Here is a 20,914-nt window from a genome sequence, read left to right as displayed (position 1 = left end):
TCCTGCACCCACTGCCCACCCTTGCAGCCCCCCAGGGCGATGCCCAAGGGCAGCACCAGGGCGCAGCACAGCTGCAGATCAAACTCTCTTTATTTTAGTAGCAAAGAGCTGAAAAAGTCAGTTCTAACTGGAGTCAAATAGTGTGGGCGACCACCAATGTTACACCTGTACAAAGCAGAGGGACTGGGGGGGCATAGGGGAAGGCAGACCCCCCCCAACGCCCCCCAGCCCTCGGGGTACCCCAGCCACAGCACCTGGGGTGCTCCCGTCCCAAACTAGGTCCCAGCACGAGGGCTGGGGGACAGGCACCAGGGGAGGGCAGCACCTGCGGGCAGGGGAGCAGGCAGGGGCCCAGGGCTGTAGTGCTGGGTCTGCGGGGAGGGGGGGACCCCGCCACCCCCCTCACGTCTTGTTGAGCGTCCAGAGGGGGTCGAGCATGCTGAGGGGGTCGTCGCTGGGCCGGGGCCCCCGCAGGCCCTCACCCGTCTGCGCCTGCAGGAAGTTCTGCTTGTTCATCCGCTGCTTCCCCTTGAGGGAGGCGTCCAGGGTGAAGGCCTCGGGCGTGAGGGAGGCCAGCAGCTCCAGCGAGGAGGAGGAGGGGGCAGCGGGGGGGGCCGCCGGCTCCCCCCCAGGGGCCTCGGGGCTCTCCACCACCACGTGGTTGCTGCTCTCGGTGTCACGGGGTGGCTCAGGGACAGGTGGCCCTGGTGGGGGTGGCTCAGGGACGGGGGCACCAACACCATCCAGCACGCCGTCGGGCAGCACGGGCAGCACCTCCGTGTCCACAGCATCGGGCGGGGGGGCAGGGTCTGGCGCCCAGCTCCCCCCCAGCTCCCCGCTGGCCCCCGCCGGCTTGATGCTCAGTTTGGCAATGGTGGCCTGGATGGAGCTGATGGGCATGTCCCCCCCCAGGACCAGGTCCTGGGGGTCCTGGTGGAAGTAGAGCTGTGGGAGAGAGGCCCCGTGAGTCCTGGGGGTGGCGTAGCCCCCCAGCACCCCTCTACCCTGCACTCACCTTGGGGGAGGCACTGTTGGTGGCCTTGGGGACAGCGGGGGCACCCACGCCATGGCGGTGCAGCACCTGCTCGGCGTGCAGCAGGACGGCCTCGTAGCAGAACTTGAGGTGGAGCTGCAGGAGAGGAGGAGGAAGAGGGCAGGGTGAAACCCCCCCCAGGCAGCAGCCCCCCACCCCACACACCCCGGGGGGGGGCAGCGACCCCCTCCCCACTACCTTCTCCTGGAGCATGTGCTTGCGCTGCTGCCGCATCCGCTTGACCAGCTGGGCCAAGTCGGGGATGCCGTTGCCCGCCTCCACCTCCTGCATGGCTGCATAGAGCAGGCAGAAGGCCCCGGTGCGGCCCACCCCGGAGCTGCGGAGAGACCCCCCCCAGCTGTGAGAGGCCCGAGGGGGGGCACCCCCCACCCCCGGCCCCGTGGGAGCCCCCCCCAGCCCTGCTCACCTGCAGTGCACGACGACGGGGGTGTGGAGCGGGCGCTGGTGCAGGTAGTGGCCGTGCACCTCCTGGATGAAGCGGAGGAGGCTCCCCTTGCTGTCGGGCAGGCCCCTGGGCAGTGGGGGGGAGACACGCTCATTGGGGTGGGTGTCCCGCTCTCAACCCCCCCAGGAGGGGTCAGCGCTGCCCCCAACACCCACACCTGCGGTCCCCCATAGAGAAGGAGCAGTTCTGGGGTCCCATGGGGCTCCTCCCCACCCTCCCCAGCTGCAGCAGGACCCCCCCACCACCCCCCCATGCCGCCCCACGCCATACAGCTCCGGCCAGGAGGTGAACTGGAGGTGGATGACGGTGCGCTTGAGGCTCTGGTCGCGGTACTGCAGCGTGATCATCCTCTCCACGTGGGTGGGGGCGACCTTCAGGCTGGTGAGGATGAGGGTGATGGGTCCCTGCACCACAGGCTGGCCCCGCTCCGGGGGGAAGTACCGCAGCACCTTCTGCTGCGGGGAGGGAATGGGGCGCGCCGTCAGGAGCGGGTGCGGGCAGGGGGGGAGCTGCCCGCTGCTCCCCTAGCAGCCCCCTAACACCCCGCCCAGGGCGACCGCCTCCCCGTGGGGCTGCCGTGGGACCTCGGGTCCCTGTTGGGGCCTGGAGCTGCCGCACACCGACACCAGCGCGGGAGGAGAGCGCAATGGGCGCCAGGAGGGGCGAGGGGTGCCAAAGTCCCATCCCTCGGGGCCGCAGCGAGCCCTGCCCCAGCCAGCTCCACGAGCCGCGCGCCCAGGGACAGGCCCTACCTTGTCCAGCTCCTGCTCCGACACCAGCATGACGACAACGGAGACCTTCTGCTCGTAGATCATCAGCCAGAAGTCGGCGGCGGTGCCCAGCAGCGGGGCCTGGGTGGCGATGATGGTGGGGCAGTAAGGCGAGAGGTCCTCCACCCTGCTGGCGTTGATGTAGTCGTCTTTGCCCGAGCAGAGGACGACGCGGTTCTTGTCGTAGGGCATGATGTCCTGGTGCCGGTTCTTCATGGAGTAGCAGCGGGCGATGGCGATGGAGAGCTGCCGGGCGTCCCGCTCCTGGGCGTCCTGCAGCTCCTTCCAGACAGCGTCCAGCTCGGCGATGCCGCCGGGCCCCGGGCGCTCCAGCCGCTCCACCAGCCCGCGGAAGCGGTCGAGCTCCGCCAGCAGCCGCAGGACTCGCTCCGGCTTCTCGTAGGGATCGTTCTCGATCAGCTGCACCGCCTTGGGCTTCTGCCCTTCCTTGGCGTCCGCCTTGGTGGGCTGCAGCAGGGGCTGCCCGACGGCCGCCTTGGAGCCGCCGTGCTGGCTCTCGGGGCTGGAGGACAGGAGGTCGTCGGTGGAGGAGCTCTGCCGCTGGAAGGGGACCTCGCCGGGGCCCTGGGGGAGCGGGGCCGCGCCTGGCGTCAGCGAGGGCGGGGGTCTCTGCGGCAGGCTGCCGGAGCCAGGCACCAGCGCCGGGGGCTGCATGGGCAGGGCCGGCTGCGGGGAGGGGGCCGGGGAGGGGACGAGGGGGCCCGGGACCACCACCGTGCCCTGCAGCTGGCCCAGGCCGGGGCTGGGAGAGGGGGTGACGTGGTGGGGACCAGCCTGGCTGGCGGGGGCGGGCGGAGGGGGGCCCAGGGCCATGGTGCCAGGGGGCATCTGGCTGCTGGGGGGTGCTGGGCTGGGGCAGAAGGGCAGAGCAGGGGAGCTGGCGGGCACCGGCTGCAGCCCCCCCAGCGCAGCGTGCAGGGGCTGCGTGGGGGGGCCGCTGGGGAAGGGCAGGGCCCCCGTGTGGGGGGCGAGCCCCTGCGGGGGCAGCTTGTCCTGCCCCGGGAGCTGGTAGAGCTGCGGTGGCAGGGGGGGCTGGCCGGGGGCTGGCGGAGGCAGCGGCCCCCCGGGGCCAGCGAAGGGCTGCTGGGCAAACTGGGCCTGAGGGGGCAGCGGGGGCCGGGGGGGAGGCTGGAAGGGCAGCGGGACCTGGGCTCTCCCCGGGGGCAGGAAGGGGGCCGGGGGGAACTGCTGGGGGCCCTGGGCATGGGCGGGCAGCTCCATGCTGGGCTGGAGCTGCGCTGCAGGGGCGAAGGTGTGCGGGTGCTGCCCGGGAGGGAACGGGTGCTGGGCAGCCGGCTGCCCGAAGGGCTGCAGCCCCCCCTGGGCGTAGGGGAAGGGGGCAGGGGCCCCCCCTGGGCGCTGCGGGGCCAGGAAGGGGCCTGGGGGCATGGCTGGCCCCTGGCCCGGGAGCCGCGGGGGAGCGGCACAGCTGGAGATGGGGGCCTGGACACTATCCACCGTGGTGGTGGCCGGCCGGGTGCCTGGGGGCAGCTCAGGGCCACCTGCTGGTGGCTGAGCACCCATGGGTGCTGGCCCCAGGGCGGGGGGTCTGAGGGGGCCGGGTGCAGGCACCCCAGGCTGGCCCAGGCCATAGGAGGCAGCGGGAGCGGGAGCAGAGCCGGGCAGGGGGCCGTGCTGCGGGGACGAGCGCGGGGGAAGCACGTGGGGCCCCACGTAGCCGGGCTGCACCGGGGCCGTGCCGGGCTGCACCGGGCCTCGCATCAGCGGGAAGAGCTGGGGGGCTGCAGCCGGGGCCGAGCTGGGGGGGGGCCCGGCCCCCTGCGGGGCAGAGGGCTGCAGGAGCTGCACCGGAGCCCCCCCGCCAGGGGGAAAGGGGCCCGGCGCCGAGGTGGGTGCCGCCGGCAGACGGTAGTGCCCGGGGAGGGCAGGGGGGGCCGGGAAGCGGGCAGGGGCGAAGGGCTGCAGCGGGGCGCTGGCCAGCCTGGCCGCGGGCAGGAAGGGCTCGGGGGGCCGCAGCCCGGTGGCCAGGGCCGGGTTGAGGGCAAGGGCGGCCAGCGTGGGGGGCGGCAGGCGGGCCAGGTGCCCGGCCAGCACGTCGGGCGGCAGGCTGCGCAGCTCCTCCGGCAGCTCCGACAGCACCAGGGAGCCCAGCGGCGGCAGGTCGCCGGCGTCCAGGCCCCCGGCTTCCAGCTCTGGCGGCTTCTTCTGCAGGGCGGGTTTGGGGGCCGTGGGCCGAGGGGGCGGCTGCTTCTTCATCTCCCTGCCGGGAGGCAGCGGGGGGTCAGCACGGGGCTGCTGGCCCCGAGCAAGCCCAGGTGGGTGCTGCCCACCCCCCCATTCGGGCACAGGGAGCCACCCCACTGAAGACAAACCCTCGAGCTGCAGCCCAGATCACCCAGCAGCACCCAAAGGTGCTTCCCACCTCCCGGAGGGTGTCACACCGTGCTGCAAGCAGGGGCTCGGCCCCCAACCCCGACTTTACGCCCCCTCCAGCCCACGCGTGCGTCTCCACGGCACCACCTACTTCTCCAAGATCTGCTGCCTGTTGGCCTCGGCGGCTTGGCAGGCAGCCCGGGCCTTCTCCAGCAGTTTGGCGGCTTTCCCCTCCAGGTCGGTGTAGAAGTCCTTCCCCTCCTGCGATTTCTTCATCAGGTCCTCATAGGCTTCGTAGGAGGCCACCAAGGTCTGAACGGTGGTGTTCCACCTGGGGAGATGGGGCAGAGGGGCTGAGCGGGGACGTAACATCAAGACAAAGCTGGGCGTCCCTGCTCCTGGGGAACCCACCGGCACCCACCTGGGACGGACACTGGGTGCAGGACAAACAGCCACCAGTGGCCTCCCAGCAGTGGGGCATGACAAGGGACAGTCTAGAGAAGCCGGCAGTGACCCCACACCTCTCCCTTGGGTGGGAGAGGGCTGTTCCCATGCACCCAGACCCCACCGGGGAACACTCTTCCCCCACGCCCTGACCCCGGCCAGCCCCGCACACCACTCACTTGTGCTCCACCTCGGCCAGGGCCTTGCGCACAGCCGCGTATTTGACGTTGGCATCTGTCAGGGCCTTCAGGACGTTCTCCTGGGCAGCCAGGTTCTGCTCCAGGTAGACCTTGATCTGGTCGTACTTCTTCAGCTGCTCCTCAAAGAGTTTCTGCCGAGAGAGGGGAGGATCTGAGGGGCGGCAGGCGGCTGGGGAGGCTCAGGGGTAGGTTAGGACGGAGCAGAGCTCTCGCTGCAGCCCTATCCGGGATGTGACGCACGAAGGGGCTTCCCCAAAAACGGCGGCTGGCACTCACCTTCATCTCGGAGCGGTCGGTGGTGACCAGTGAGGTGGTGATATCGTCCTTCTGGATCATCTCACGCAGCTGCTGCTCCAGGGACGTCCGCTGGTCCCTCATCTCCTGCACCTTGCCCAGGATTCGCTTCAGGTTCTGCAGCACCTGCTTGTCGTCTGGGGGACAGGGAGGGCTGAGCGGCCGTGCCGGACCCCACCGAGCCCCAGCGCAGCCTCCGCGGCCCGAGCCCACCCACAGAACGTGCTGCAGCCGAGGGGAGGGAACCGCGGGGGTTAGGAGCCAGCCTGCGGCTCGTCCTGGCACACCCGGCAGCAAAACCAGGCATTTGCCGGGGCAGTAACTGGGTCTCTACCCCCTCTGTCCCCACATGAGGATCCCATTTTGCGTGGTTTTCTGGGGGATGAGCCCCCACCCCGGCTCGCAACGGCCCACGCAGCCGGCCGATGCCAACGCAGCGCAAGCCCAGGCGCAGGGTGACGCGAGGGGAGCCCCGGAGAGGCAGGAGGGGAAGCAGATCTGCCTTCCCCCCGGCCCGGGGTGCGGTTGGGAGGCCAAGCCCCCCCGGGGTGCAGCACCGCTCACCTTCCGTCAAGGTGGGCGAGGGCAGCGCGGCCCGGACCTGCTCCAGCGGCCCGCTGAGCAGGCGGAGGTTGCCGATGTGCAGGTTCATGGCCTTGTGGAGCTCGGTGTTGGTGAAGCTGGCCTTCTCGTGCACCTCCATGTACTTGGAGCACTCCTTGCTGACCTCGGCCAGCCCTGGGGACGGCGGCGGAGGGGACCCCTGGGGCGGTGGGACCTTCCCAAGCAGCTCCTGCAGCTTCCGCTCTTGAGCCTCGTCCTCCTCGAGGAGGTCTCGGATCTCCTTCAGGGAAGCTTCCACGTCGGTGAAGACCCCAGAGAGCACTGGAGGGGAGAGACATGGAGGCTGGCAAAGGGCTGAACCACCACCTGCTACGAGCTTCTCCTGGCCCCTCCCTGCTCCAAGCCTGAAGCCAGGCATCGACACAGCAGCCTGAAGAATAAATCTGGCTGTGGGCGACCGGGGAAGGCAAGGACATCGCAGCCCAGACGCCCGGGTGCTGGGCTCAGGGCCTGCCTGCGCTGGGGAGGTGCCCGCAATGGGCTCTGGATGGCACCGACCCCCTTGGCTGCAGCCCACGGGCAGGGCAGGGGGGCTGCAGCCACCAGCCGGGTGAGGGCTGGCCTGGCCGGCGAGGAAGCAGCATCCCCCACGACCAACCAATGGGAAAAATGCTTTGGGGTTAAGGAATTTATATCGGAAAAGAATTAAGTGATGGGAGTGGCCGTTCCCAACGCCAAGCCCCAGCCAGGAAGCAGCGTGCCTGTCCCCAGAGCCAGCCCAGACCTCCCCGGTCTCCCCCAGTACGTCCCCGTGTCCTTACCCTGCATGGACTGGACGAGGTTCTTGACGGTGTCGGGGCGCACGCTGAGCGCGGCGCATTTCTCCATCAGGATGGGGGGGATGTGGCTGTACATGTCCAGGTTGTCCACGGTCTCGGGGTCCAGCTGCATGGAGTCCATGAACTGGCTACAGGCGAGAGAACAAGCCCCTGAGCGGCGGCAGAGCCTCCCCAGCGAGGGGGAAGGGCTCCCCACCTCCCTGCAGCTCCCCCCCATCCCAAACCGCGGCCAGCATCGCCCCCGATGGCCTGAGCAAAGCTGCAGGGTGAATTTGGGGACGGGTCACCAGGACTGGAAGCCGCTGGGGACGGGGTCTGCCCCAGAGCTGGGCAAACTGGGACTTCACCGTGCTCGGCATGAGGATGACAGAGATCGGGGATGTCCGCGTTCCCGTCGGCACCGGGGTGGGAAACCCAGTGAGGGGATAACGGGGACACCCCTGTGCCGCAGGGAGCCCCAGCCGCCGCCTGGGTCTCCAGCGGGGAGGAACTGGCCAGGGCCCCGTTCAGGTGCGGCTCACACGTACTCCAGCACTTCGTTCTTGGCTTCGATCTTTGCCATCACGTCTCTCAGCAGTTTGGCCTTCTCCTCGCTACGACAGAGGAGGAAAAAAACCCTGTAGTGCTGTAGGGAAACCTGCACCGTAAATCACAAGTGCGCTAAGACCTGCAGGAATCGGCCGCAGCCTCGTCCGTCCCCGGCCCTGCCGCCCGCGGCCCTTTGGGGCAGCACGGCCAGCTCCAGCTGCCAGGAGAGACAACGGACAGGAGCCAGACACGAGGATAACTCGGGGACGTTTGGGGAGGGTGGTGGCTCCCCAAGGAAACCACCGCGGCTGGTTTGGTCCCCCCCAGCTCCCTTCAGCCTGCAGAGAGGCTGAGCCGGGGCACGGGCTCCTTGTTGAGCTCGGTGCCAAAGACAGAATCACAGAATCATTAAGGTTGGAAAAGACCTCTAAGATCATCGAGTCCAACCGTCAACCCAACACCCCCATGCCCGCTACACCATGTCCCTAAGGGCCTCATCTACACGTCTTTTAAATACCTCCAGGGACGGTGACTCCACCACTGCCCTGGGCAGCCTGTTCCAACCCTTTGGGTGAAGAAATTGTTCCTAATGTCCAATCTAAACCTCCCCTGGCGCAACTTGAGGCAGTTTCCTCTGCGCCCCCAGCTCCGTAACCGCTGCGGCAGGCAGCCGGCTGTCCTGCTCCGGCCAGAGCCGTGCCCGCCCGCGCCGCAGCCCGGGACACACCTGTACAGGGAAGAGGCCTCGTGGGCAGCCATGGGCACCAGCTTGGCAAATATATCGGGGCCGGTGACAGCTGGATCCGTGGGGTTGACGGGGAGGGCTTTCACCAACGGGGCACCTGGGGGTTCAAGACACAACACATGCCTGAAACCTCCACGGGGAACCGATTATTCCCAAGATGGGTTGTTCCCACTCAACACCTTCATTCCTGGCAATTCCCGGGAGAGCAGGGCATCACGGCATGAAGCCCCACTGGCCCCAAGGGCCCCCCAGATCCACCGTGCGTGTCCCTCTCCCATCAGGAGCTGGTAGGAGAGGGCACTGCCCACCCTCACCTTTCACAGACTGCAGGGTGTCCAGCGCAGGCACAGCTTCGTGGTAGATGAAGTCATTGTCCTTTTTGGCCGAATTGTACCTAGGAACAAGAAGCGATGCCGCGTTGGTGAGGAGCAGACAGCTCCCGGCGCCCTGAGCTCGCTTCCCAGTGGGGTCAGGCCCTGGGTCTCTTGGCCTTGCTCCAAGGAGAGCAAAGAGCAACTTCCACGCCAGCCGCAGGTCCCGAGAGCCTCAGGCAGCACGGGGTGCTTGGCTTCGCATGTCGGGGGACACCGGGGACACTCCCGGGGCTGCTCCGGCCACCAGGCATTTCTGACCCACAGAGAAGCAGGACGGTCACGTCCAGGGTGCCCCGTGCACAGACTTACTTGCCACCGATCACATCCATGGTGAATCTCAGGGCTTCCTGGACGGTTTCTGGCTGGCCCTGCAGAAACGAGAGCGAGTTAGCGCAGGCAGGGAACGGGTATCACCGTCCCAGCAGCCGATCACAGCCCTACGTGCCGCGGCCACAGCCCGAGCATGCCCGGGAGCCAGCACCAGCCTCGCCAGCCATCTCTCCTTGTGCCCCAGAAAGGAACGGAGACGCCTGCAGGCAGCCCCAAATCCTCTGTGTCCCAGTTTCACAGGCAGACCCTGCCACGGGGCTGTCCTCAGTCTCCCGAGCACGGACAGCAGGGGCTCCGTGGGGAGCCCACCAACGCGGCAGGGCTGCGTGATGCAGACCCAGGGCCCTTCTGGAGCTGCCCACAGGTTCCTGAATGATTAAAACCAAACCAATCCCCCCCTAAAGCCCTGGTAGACCAAGTGGCCAGGAGATACCAGAGCCTTGGCCTTGGCTGGATGTCCCAGAGGGAAGCAAAGTGATGCTTTGGGAAGCCAGCACAGGTTTGCCAACCTACTGAAAGGCAAGGAAAGCTTTTAAACCGACACCAGTTCTCATCTTCTCAGTCTGGGATCCCGCTGGACTGAGCCACTGCTCAGCACAGCAACTTTAAAAGAAAAAACCAAACAATTACTGCTACCAGACGGAGCAGGAACGCACCTTTGCCAGCTTGATAGCTTCGTTGAGTTTATCCAGAGCGCTCTGGAAGTAGATGACCTGCAGAAAGACCAGGAATTAGGGGTACCAGGGTTGGCACAGAAGTAGGTGCCCTTGCTTTGCACAGGACCACCACCACCAGCCCCCAAGAGCTGCAGCTTCCTTCAGCGTATGGGGCTTTCTGAGAACACCCACAAGCGCTTGTGGGAGGCAGGACATTGTTGGTGACACAGTCATGTCCCCAGCGCTGCGGATACTAGCGTGACAATCTCTTCCAGGACTCAACCCTCCCAGGGCAGGACCACGATCCAGAGCCCGGACCAGATAAGATGGGCTGACACAGTTCTGCTTACCCTTTCCCCAAACTTCTGCTGCTCCTCAGCCTGTTTTCCCATGTGCAGCTGCAAGAAAACATGCGTCGGCGGTGTCAGAGCTCCTTAACTCGACGGAGATCTTTGAAACGGGCAGGAAAACCCCACAGAGCAGCCAAAGCCCGTTCGTCGGTCGTGTTGTGGTGATTACCGCTCCACAGCGGGCGTGAGCAGCCCAAGCTGGGGTGGAAGCAAAGGGCAGGTCCCCCCACCGCAGCCAAGCAGCCCCCCCAGTTGGTCTCCCCACTTACATGGGCCACAGCAGCAAAATAATAGATCTTCATTTGAACCAGCTTCTTCCAGTCTTTCTGGATCTTTCCCAGCAGCGAGGCAGTCTCCGAGTTTTCCAGGGCCCGGCAGGCCTCTTTGTAGTAATCCACCACCTACGGAGAGAGGGACGGGTGTTCGGAAACCCCCCAGAAAGCCGGATCCCGGGTGGAACTGAGAGCAGCAAGGGAAAGGAGGATTCACCGGCACCAGCGTTTGTGGCCAAGGCCTCAGCTCACCCAGCCAGCACAGCAAAACGGCCGGTGGGGACCCTGCGGAGGCGTTTGGGGTCAGAGCCAGGGACTAGTGACATCACCACGATAAACCTACCCCACACAGAGGGTTAGAATCAGAGTGTCACGGGATAGTTTGGTTGGAAGGGACCTTAAAGATCATCTAGTCCAACCCCCCGGCCATGGGCAGGGACATCTTCAACCAGATCAGGTTGCTCAGAGCCCCGTCCAACCTGACCTGGAATGTTCCCAGGGATGGGGCATCTACCACCTCTCTGGGCAACCTGTGCCAGGGTTTCACCACCCTCATTGTAAAGAATTTCTTCCTTATATCTAGTCTGAATCTCCACTCTTTTAGCTTAAAACCATTCCCCCTTGTCCTGTCACAACAGGCCCTGCTAAAAAGTCTGTCCCCATCTTTCTTAAAAGCCCCCCTTAAGTACTGAAAGGCTGCAACAAGGGCAAGGGCGGCCAGCGTGGGGGGCGGCAGGCGGGCCAGGTGCCCTGCGATCAGGTCTCTCCGGAGCCTTCTCCAGGCTGAACAACCCCAACTCTCTCAGCCTGTCCTCACAGCAGAGGTGTTCCACTCCCTGATCATTTTTGTGGCCTCCTCTGGCCCCGCTCCAACAGGTCCATGTCTGTCCTGTGCTGAGGACCCCCGAGCTGGACGCAGCACTGCAGGGGGGGTCTCACCAGAGCAAAGCAGAGGGGCAGAATCCCCTCCCTCGACCTGCTGGCCACGCTGCTGGTGATGCAGCCCAGGACACAGTTGGCCGCCTGGGCTGCGAGCGCACATTGCCGGCTCATGTCCAGCTTTTCCTCCACCAGCACCCCAAGTCCTTCTGGGCAGGGCTGCTCTCCATCCCTTCATCCCCTGCCTGTGCCGATACCGGGGGTTGCCCCCACCCAGGGGCAGGACCCTGGACTTGGCCTTGTTGAACCTCTCCAGCCTGTCAAGGTCCCTCTGGATGGATCCCTTCCCTCCGGAGTATCTTACGCTCCCCTTTGAGGAGCCGGCCCAAGGCGACGGCAGCACCCCGCACCACTGATTGAGCAGCGCTGAGGCTGCGCAGGGTCTGGGACACCCTCCCCGAGCTCCCGATCCCACGCGTCACTCCGTGCGGCGGGAGCGGGGCTGTGCTGGTGACAGCAAGCGCTGAGGCAGAAGCAGCCAGAGTTCAGCACAGCAGAGATTGCCCAGGAGCTCACCTGGGCGCTGATCCGGGCCACGAGGAAACTCTTCCTGTTGTCCAGCATGGACTTCTCCAGGAGACACTCCTGCGCCTGGCCCTGCCGAAGGCAAGAGGGGAATATTCGGTTTCCTTGGGAATCCCTCCTGTATCCAAGCCAGCTCCAGGCCCGGACCCCTGGCAGGACCCACCAGCCACAGCCTCAAGGATGCCCAAACAGCCCGGGGACAAGCAGGGCAGCACAGCTCCTTCCCCCTTCCCTGCTGCCCCCCAAAATCTCCTTCCCTCCCGCGGGAGGGAGCCCCTCATGCCTACAGCAGCCTGGACCCTGCAGACAACAACCCCCCGTGGGGCACTGGGGTCCTGTCTCGCCCAGCTCCACGTGCTTGGATTCGGCAAGGAGCACCCACCCCTATGAACACCCCTCTCCCGGTCGAGTGGCAGCCACCCTCGAGGTGTGCAAGGAGCCGTCCCAGTGTGACCAGTGCCCCAGCGGAGGCAGAAGCCAGTTCCTACCAGCATGAGGTTGATGTTGAGGTTGAGGATCTGGTGGCTCATGTCTACGCTGTAGGAGTGAGGGAAGTGATCCCGCAGGTACGTAAACGCCCCGGCAGCGCACTGGAAGTGGGTGCAGGAAACCTTCATGCCCTGAGAGGACAGGAGAACACGTGTCAGGCGTGCGCAGCCCTCTTGCACGCACGCCAGGCCAGCCCACGTCCGTAGGCACGCGCTGCCGGACACGAGGAATTTGTGGAGACTCAGCCAGACTGGAGAAGCAGCAACCTCCTTTCACACGGGGAGGGGTTAGAGGGATAAACCCCCGCTCAGCAGGGGTTAGATGTTCCCCACGCTGCTCATGCCTCCTCCGAGATCCCAAAAAGCAGCTGCTACAAGCCTGAAGTGAGTCCCTGGGACTCACAGGGCTCTAAACGCCGCGGTGCTTTCCCCTGGCTGTGCACGCCCCAAGCTGTGTCAGATCTCTCCCCTCCTGGCCCTACCTTGATCTGCTGGAGGGCAGGAAGGCTCTGCAGAGGGACCTGGACAGGCTGGGTCGATGGCCGAGGCCAATGTATGAGGTTCAACAAGGCCAAGTGCCGGGTCCTGCACTTGGGCCACAACAACCCCATGCAACACTACAGGCTTGGGGAAGAGTGGCTGGGAAGTGCCCGGAGGAAAAGGACCTGGGGGTGCTGGTTGACAGCGGCTGAACATGAGCCGGCCGTGTGCCCAGGTGGCCAAGAAGGCCAACGGCATCCTGGCCTGTATCAGAACTGATGTGGCCAGCAGGAGCAGGGAGGTGATCGTGCCCCTGTACTCGGCACTGGTGAGGCCGCACCTCGAATCCTGTGTTCAGTTTTGGGCCCCTCACCACAAGAAGGACATGGAGGTGGTGGAGCGTGTCCAGAGGAGGGCAACGGAGCTGGTGAAGGGTCTGGAGCACAAGTCTGATGGGGAGCGGCTGAGGGAACTGGGGGTGTTCAGCCCGGAGAAGAGGAGGCTGAGGGGAGACCTCATCGCTCTCCACAACTCCCTGAAAGGAGGTTGTAGCCAGGTGGGGGTCGGTCTCTTCTCCCAAGGAACAGCGATAGGACAGAGGAAACGGCCTCAAGTTGCGCCAGGGGAGGTTTAGATTGGACATTAGGAACAATTTCTTCATGGAAAGGGTTGTCAGGCACTGGAACAGGCTGCCCAGGGCAGTGGTGGAGTCACCGCCCCTGGGGGTATTTAAAGAACGTGTAGATGTGGTGCTTAGGGACACGGTTTAGTGGGCATGGGGGTGTTGGGTTGACGGTTGGACTCGATGATCTTAGAGGTCTTTTCCAACCTTAATGATTCTATGATTCTACGTGCTGAGGGTGGGGGGAAGGTCAGCCCAGCCAGCTCCAGAGCCGTGCTGGAGCATGGACGGCAACGACGGGGCAGGGAGGGACACAACCGTGAACGCGGTGGCCCCTCGTAATGCTCTACAGCGATACTGGGTCACAGCAGACATCCGGAGCTGGTGTCCGACGTTAACATGCTTGTAACCACCCAGGTTACAAGAGGAGAAGTCCTCGGCGCTACCGGCTCGTGGCTATTAACCACGTGGGAGAGAAAAGCCACTGAGGGAGGACCCACGGGATCGTTACCTCCTCAGACACTCTCTTGTCCATGGCGCCCAGCATGGAGTGCAGCGCACCTGCGGAAAGAGGACGGCAGCTCAGCGGGGCGAGCACACCCCGCCAGCCCCCAACTCACCGCTCCCAGAGACCGGGTGTCCTGTACCAGAGAAGCCTAAATCTGCGGCAAGTCGGCCACAGGCACCCAGCAGCGCCCAGCTGGCTCTCTGTGCCAGCAGGGAACCGTGGCACTCGGGACACCCACCTCAGAGGGCCCCCACATGCTGCAGTGCCCTGTGAAAAGACTGCACGCAGGAGTCATTCAGCACAAGAAAGTTGCAGGCTGGAAACAAACTCTAAATATTAAAAAGTGAATATCTAACACCCTCCTGGTCTAACAGACGTGTTTCTACCAACTTCAGGGAGCAGCCACCTCTCGAAAGGGGCCTGGGCACCACACCAGCTCCTGCTGTGCAGCGTGGGGGGTTTAAGCTAAACCTGCGCCTGGTCGGCCGGGAGAGCGCAGTCAGCTCCCGAGCTGCAGCGAAAGGGGCAGCTGCAATGCCAGGGATGGGGAAGTGTTTTCAGCTGCATTAAGCGTCCAGGGGCTGAACGTCACCTTCCCTTTGGGGCTACCAAAAAAAAAACCCCACTCTGAGCCGTGATTGTCCATGGCTGGAGAGCAAGGGTTGGGGGACAAGCGTTGGATTTGATGCTTTTACATCCATTTGCTGCTTTTGAGGAGACGAGATGCTGGATGAGCTGGACAAAGCCTGACTGCGGCTGTCACCGTGCCAGAAAGGGCATTTGTAACGCCACAACCTGATGTCAGCCTCCTCGGTGCAACCTCTGACCAAGACGCAGGGCAGCGCATGACCAGGGCATGCTCAGACCAGGAGGAAAGGAGATGAGGCTTCTGACAAAAGCCAAAGTCAACCTCTCGTGCGCTCTGATGCTCAGCGCCCAGCCCCGCAGGCAGCACGGAGGAGGGGAAGATGTGCAACCACGGCTGCTGGTGGGACCAGGCGGGCCGTGCTGCTGCCTGGCCGCTCCAAGGAAGGCTGACGTGGAGCTCAGAGCAAAGGCTGGGCAGAGAGGGGGGACATCCCTCGCGCCCAGGGCAGACCAAGAGAGCAGGCGGTCTCCCAGACCCTTACCCAGGTTGTAGAGGATGCACGCCTGCTCGTACTTGATGTCCTCGTGAGTCACCGTCTTGCCTGAGAAGATCTCAGTCCTGCGAGGAGAGAAGCCTGGTTACCAGCTGTAGATGGAGGTACTGGTGTTCCTGGGCACAGGCCATGTGCCAGGAAAAAGGATTTGTGAGGAGAAGCACTCCCTCAGCGGTTCGGAGAAGGGACCCTGCTGCCTGGCATCACCCTGTGCATCGAATCAAGGTGCCGGAGGCGGTGGGAGCTGGCGGGACGGTGCGTCTCCACACGGAGATGTTTTGGCTTTGTAAGCACACAGACACCCCGTATACACACGGCCAAGCAACTCTGCCACCCCGGGGGATCTCAGCACTGTCACCTTGCACGGTGACGCCGTCCTGCCTCTGCCCCGCGTTGCCTGATGGCTCAGCTTGGATGTCCTGCCAGATCCCCAGGCCAGGACGCCACTTCCCGAGGGGTCCCCAGGACCCCTGTGCCACCCGGGGACAGCCGATGGGCTTGGGGGAGCAGCGTATCGGATGCCGCTGAAGGATGCGCACAGGGAAGAGGGAGCAGTTGCTCTGCTTTGGGTCAGCCTCCGCATTTCAGGAAGCGCCCGCTGGGAGCCGATCCTCCCACCCGCAATGCCCGAGCCCCAGGCCGGAGAGAGGGTAAGGGGAAGAGGCTCCTCCTCACCACGCGATGGGCACTGCCGCCTCCTGCTCGGCGCCCATGGGGATGCGGCTCTGCAGGTAGTGGAGTTGGCCGAAGTACTTCCGCAGCGTGCTGCAGCCCTCGAAGTCCCTGGGCACATTGACGGCGCTCTGGAGGGGAGAGAGGAAGAGGAAGAGGCTGCCCCAGGGACAGGACCGCGCTCACGGGTCACGCAGGAACAGGAGCCTGCCTGATTTGAGGCAAGATCCGCAGGCAGGAGGGGATGGACAGAGCCGGGCATCGGCCAGCTCCCCCCGGGATGAAGCGGTCCTGCGGGAAGGAGTGAGGCCTTATGGAAAACACCTGCGTAACGCAGCTAGAAAAACAGGTCTGTTCACCTAAAAATGAGGCTGGAGGAAGCCGCTTTATGGATCCAGAGCAACCGGTTTGGGGAGGAAGAGTCTCTGCTCTCCCCAGCATGGGCTCCTAAGGGTGAAATAAACAGGAGGAATTTGGGAGCGACTGACAAGGGGGTGTCCTGGACAGGGCACTGGATCCGCTGCTACAGCAAAGCTGTGTCGGGAGAAGGAAGGAAGAGCAGGACACCCCAGAAAGATTTCCCAACCTCCCGCTTCAGGGTTAAGCCCACAGGCAGAGGCCAGAGCTTCCCAGACCCCAGGCTGGGGGTGTTTAAGCACCCACCCACCTCCGTGCCTGCTGGAAGACCACCGCTGTGCTTTGGAGACTCTGGTGAGATGACCCCGGTGCCAGCACCAGGAGCTACCCCAGCTCCACCCTGCGCATCAGGCTTACGGCCTCGATACAAAACCTACAGCGCGGCACAAACCAGCACCTGGGGATCTGATGACACAGCTCGGCTGCCGAAAGCCTCATCCATGGGGCACTGGTGAGGAAGAGGAGCAGCCGCAGCAGTGCTCCGGCACAGCTCCTGCTCCAGGGAGGTGATGGGAGCTGGCAGACGCGTCCTCGAGCACGGGGCGGGTGATGAACCAGCTCCCCCGGTTCGGCTCTGGCAGGTCTCACCAGGGCTGCGAGCGATTCGGGACAGAGCCCGGCTTACCTGCCGGAGCAGCTCCAGCTTCCGCAGCTCCTCGTTGTAGTTCTCCGGGTTTTCCCCATAGTTCTTCAGGACAAACTGGAGGAAGAGAGGGGTGAGAGCCTGGCCCTGTCCAACACGTAGAGTCACCTTCCCAGCCCTGGAGCTACAACCAGCAGCTCTCCAGGGAGGCCCAGGAGAAGCCCCCGCGGCGGCTCTGGCAGCTCAGGCCCTTGCACCTCCTGGTTCGGAGCTTGTTTTCCTCCCAAAGCCCCCAAATCCTGCCCGGCTCCTGCTGAACCTCAGCTTAACGCAAAGCCAGGGCGCAAGGAACTGCGGAGACATCAGGAGGCAAAGCCCTGGGCAGAGGCACCGATCCGGCACATGGCAGGAGCCATGTCAGGACTTCGGAGCTGGGGCGAAAAAGCTGGAATCAAGTGGCCATGAGGTCCTGAGGAGCCACCAGCGAAGGGGACAGACGGAACTGAAGTCACCCCGATTCACGCCCGATACCCCTCTGCGCTTGGATGAAAGTGAAGCCCCTTGCCGACCGTCGGAGGGTGAACGCCGCGCTGACAGCCGGCCAGGAAGGCGGCTCACCACAGCGAGGGCCGAAAGGGAAATGAAATGGGGTAGCGTGTGCCTACGCAGAACAGCACGGCGCCGCAGCCCCCGCCGGAGGCTCCTCAGTCACCGCGGAGCAGAGCTGGAGCCAGGGCTTGGCCAAAAAACGCGCCGGCATCCCCGAGGAAGGCAATCGGTGACAAGCGATATCTTCCCAGCGCCGCGGAGGAAGCCGTGGGGACAGAGCTCCCCAAACCTGCCTCTAGCAAGGGTTTCGAGATCCCTTGGATCACGATGCTGTCGGCAAGCACAGCGCTTCCCGACCGCAGGCAGCTCGGGATCCTCCGAGGATCCAGGCAGGAATTCATCCAACCTTCCCAGCAGCCGCAGGGGAGAGTCAGGGACCTGCAGCCCCACTCTGCCCCGGCCCAGGCAGACACTGGGGGTTCGATCCTCCCAGGTTACGGCAGACTGGGGACACGCGAAGGGCTGCCCGCACGTGTTAATGCAGCTCAGTGCTGGAGAAACGAGGGAAGTTTCCTCTGCTCCCTCTCTGTTTTGACCAGGGTGCCAGGTTTCTATTCGCTGTCGCTTCTCACGAGCTAGCAAAACAGAGCGCCTTTCCATCAAACACCCGCGGGGAAGCCTGGCTCACAAAACAGATTTCCACCTGCTGCCGTACACAAAAATTCCCCTAAACGACCCACTTTTGATAAATCACCATCCCTCGGGCTCAGCTCAGACCTGGAGGCCACCGTCCCCTCTGCCGCAGCTCCCCACGGGGTGCTGACCCGTGGCCCATGGCACCGCCGGCTGCCCCGGCGCTCGCAGGCAGGCACGGCAAGGGCAGAGCCGTGCCGACGGCCGCCGCACCTTGTCCCGGCCGGCACGGAATGACTCAGCTCGGCGATCCCACGACGCCTTCCTCCTGGCACAGGGACGTCCCCACCATGCTAACACCGCTGCTGGGGTCCGATGGGACGCCAGCCCCCCTCGGTACCCCAAAAACCAGCGGGGCAGGAAGCAGGTGGTGGCACTAACACAGGAGAAACCCCCCCATCCTCCTTCCATGTCAATAAATCACGATTATCATCCGTAGGCGGCACTAGAAAACGCCAGTCATAGGTGGAGCTTGTTTACAGCCGCTTAATTAAGTACTTCACCTCCCTTAAGCCATCGGTTCAGTCCCTGTCGGGGCGGCAAGGGCAGGTCATGTCCCCACCACCCTCGGTGGCCTCCGGGAAGGAAGGAGCCCGTCACCTCGCACCCACTGTACTCTCAACCTTCCTCCGACGGCACCACAAAGAGGTCGGGGCTTTTAATTGATTGACGATCAGCCTGGGCTGCCGGCGGCAGGAGAACCAGCTCCCCCCTCCTCGGTTCCCCCTTTTACACCAGAGTGGAGGGAAAGGAAAGGCGAGGGATCGGCCATCTCCTAACGAGGATCTCCTAACGAGGCCCGCCATGGCGTTAATAACGACCGCTGCCAGCGGAGACCGGATCCGACGGCGGGGCTCAGGGAAGGGTGACTGCGGTGTCGGGAGCCGGGAGTCAGCATGGTCACATGCGGCGGGGACGGACTTGCCAACTCACTGCTCGCCCCCGAGGCGGCCGGGGAAGGCTCTGCCTGGGCCGGGGAGCGCTCCAGGGACTCCCCCCTCCCCAAACTCTGCCCCCCGACAGCACTGCGTTAGCAGGGACCTGCTGATTCCGGCCACCGATGAAGGTCCCGCAGCCCTGAGGAGGCAGCGAAGCGAGCGGAGCCAAGCCGGGGGTGCTGATGGGGACACAGACGCGCTCGCGGCCTTGCTCCCTCCGTGCCACGCAGGGCAGAGCCACCGCAGGGTGACGAGCCGCCGCAGACCCAGCTGGCACACCTCACCCCCCTCCCTGCCCCAGCACACACCGGAGCCCCCCAGGGCCCTGCCTGACGGTGCCCCCAGCTGCCCTGCCCCAGCCCTCCCCATCTCCAGACACCTCCCCAACACCCTAAGCCACAGCCCCCCCAAACATCCCCAGCTCTAACTCCCTGCTCCACCAGGGCCCCCCAAAAATCCCTAAGCCTTTGCACTCCCCTTACCTGTGCACCCCAAAGACTCCCCACATCCCAAACACCCCCTACAGAGCTCCCGGCCCCCCTCAAGCACTCCTCATCCTCACAGACCCCACAGACCCCTCACGGAGCCACTGACTCCCCCCCAAGCACTGTCCTCCCTCACAGACCCCAAATATCCCTCACAGAGCCCCCCCTACCCCCACCTGCCCCACACCCCAAGCACCCCCCTCCCTCACAGACCCTCCCTCCCCTCCAGCGCCCCCCTCCCCCTCCCCAAGCACCCCTCTCCCCCTCTCCAAGCACCCCTCTCCCCGCCCCCCCAAGCAGCCCCCTCCCTCACAGACCCCCCCTCTCCCCCTCCCCGCCCCCCCAAGCACCCCCCTCCCTCACAGACCCCCCCTCTCCCCCTCCCCACCCCCCCAAGCACCCCCCTCCCTCACAGGCCCCTCCCGCCCCGCTCCTGACAGGGCCCGCCCGCCTCCCCGGGCCCCTCGCAGGCCCCAGCCGCCCCTTTCCCGGCCCCACCTTCTTGACGGCGGCGTTGAAGGCGAACTCCCCAGCTTCCTTGAGGTCGAGCCAGATCATGGGCATGCGGGGCACGGCCTCCATCCCGGCCTGCGCCCGCCGGAACCGCCCGCCCGCCGGAACCGCGCGCGGAGCCTCACGGGAAACCGAGTCCTCCCGGCGAGCCTCGCCCCGCCTCTTCCGGTGCCGCCGCCACGCCTCCTGTGGAGCCGTTCCCATGGAGACGCCCCGCCCTCCTTGCGGCGGTTCCCATGGCGACGCTTCGCCCGCCTCCTGAAGGCGGGGCTGCACGCAGGGCGACGCCCCGCCCAGAGGCGTGGCAAGGGCTGTTCCCATGGCGACGCCTCGTTCGCTGATGGGGGGGAGACGCCTGTTCCCATGGCGACGCTCCGCCCCCGGGACCGGCACGGCCGTTCCTATGGCAACGGCCGTCCCCAGTCAGGCCTGGCCCGGTGCAGGCCCGAGGGGAGCGGGCCCGGCCCCCCCCGGCTCCGGGCTCCCGGCTGCCCCCGGCCCGGTAGCCCCGCTGGGCCCTGTCGCCGCAGGGGCCTCGGCGCGGCCCCGCAGCAAGGGCCTGGTCTGGTCTGGCCCGGGCCGGAGCCTGGGGCTCCCCTGGGGCTGGGCCCGGGGGGGGCAGAGGGCGGCCGGGAGCCGTTTGGGAGCCGCACCTGGGGCCGGCGGACCCCATCGGTGCCCGCCCGACCCCCTCACCCTCCTCCCGGGCCCTCCCCGCCCCGGCTCCTGCCCCAGCCGCGGCCCCTCTGTAACGACGTGTGATATTAAACGGCGCAAAACAAACCATCGCCCGGGGCCGGGGAATGCATCCCGCGGAAGGGCAGCGGCTCCGGGCCCTCCTAGGAATTGGCCAGATATTTGCCAATCGAGAGATTAATTGAATAACCGAAATGTGAATTCTTTCGGAGCTGCGTCACAGCGAGGGCTTGGATGCTTTTAAGGCGCCCTCCTTTGAATCGGTGTAGTTAATTAGCCCTGTTAATTAGCCCTTTTCCCTTGATCTCCTCTGGTTTCCCCCCGATATCATGACGTACATTTAAATGCAAGGTTCCAGGTCCAGCCGTCCCCGGGATGCCCCGCTCTCCCGCACGAGGACACCAGCAGGTCTGTTCTAATAACGTGGTTATTAGCAGAATAATA

General features: G+C 65.2%; 1 protein-coding gene across 10 annotated transcripts; it reads right to left on the bottom strand.

Moving 5' to 3' along the window:
* Positions 1 to 72: 72 nt before the first annotated feature.
* On the bottom strand, positions 73 to 19,929 carry PTPN23 (protein tyrosine phosphatase non-receptor type 23). 10 transcript variants are annotated; one of them, XM_075144398.1, is made up of 25 exons: positions 19,760 to 19,929; positions 16,639 to 16,713; positions 15,600 to 15,727; positions 14,913 to 14,989; positions 13,786 to 13,835; positions 12,173 to 12,304; positions 11,676 to 11,756; positions 10,218 to 10,349; positions 9,949 to 9,996; positions 9,599 to 9,655; positions 8,922 to 8,980; positions 8,553 to 8,632; positions 8,221 to 8,335; positions 7,493 to 7,558; positions 6,948 to 7,093; positions 6,127 to 6,447; positions 5,545 to 5,699; positions 5,248 to 5,399; positions 4,776 to 4,955; positions 2,252 to 4,511; positions 1,770 to 1,954; positions 1,461 to 1,565; positions 1,232 to 1,370; positions 1,016 to 1,129; positions 73 to 945 (listed from the first exon to the last, which is right to left on the bottom strand). In XM_075144398.1, the coding sequence occupies exons 1-25, from the start codon at positions 19,841 to 19,843 to the stop codon at positions 403 to 405; spliced, it is 5,484 nt and encodes a 1,827-aa protein (XP_075000499.1). In that variant the 5' UTR covers positions 19,844 to 19,929; the 3' UTR covers positions 73 to 402. The 10 variants fall into 10 exon arrangements, with proteins under 10 accessions (XP_075000499.1, XP_075000500.1, XP_075000508.1 ...); XM_075144399.1 differs by having other exon boundaries at positions 1,770 to 1,951; XM_075144407.1 differs by having other exon boundaries at positions 2,252 to 2,792.
* Between the last annotated feature and the right edge of the window lie 985 nt (positions 19,930 to 20,914).

Source organism: Calonectris borealis, chromosome 2 (genome assembly GCF_964195595.1).
Source record: "Calonectris borealis chromosome 2, bCalBor7.hap1.2, whole genome shotgun sequence".
Classification (NCBI taxonomy): Eukaryota; Metazoa; Chordata; class Aves; order Procellariiformes; family Procellariidae; genus Calonectris; species Calonectris borealis.
This window is presented reverse-complemented; position numbering and strand designations above follow the sequence as displayed.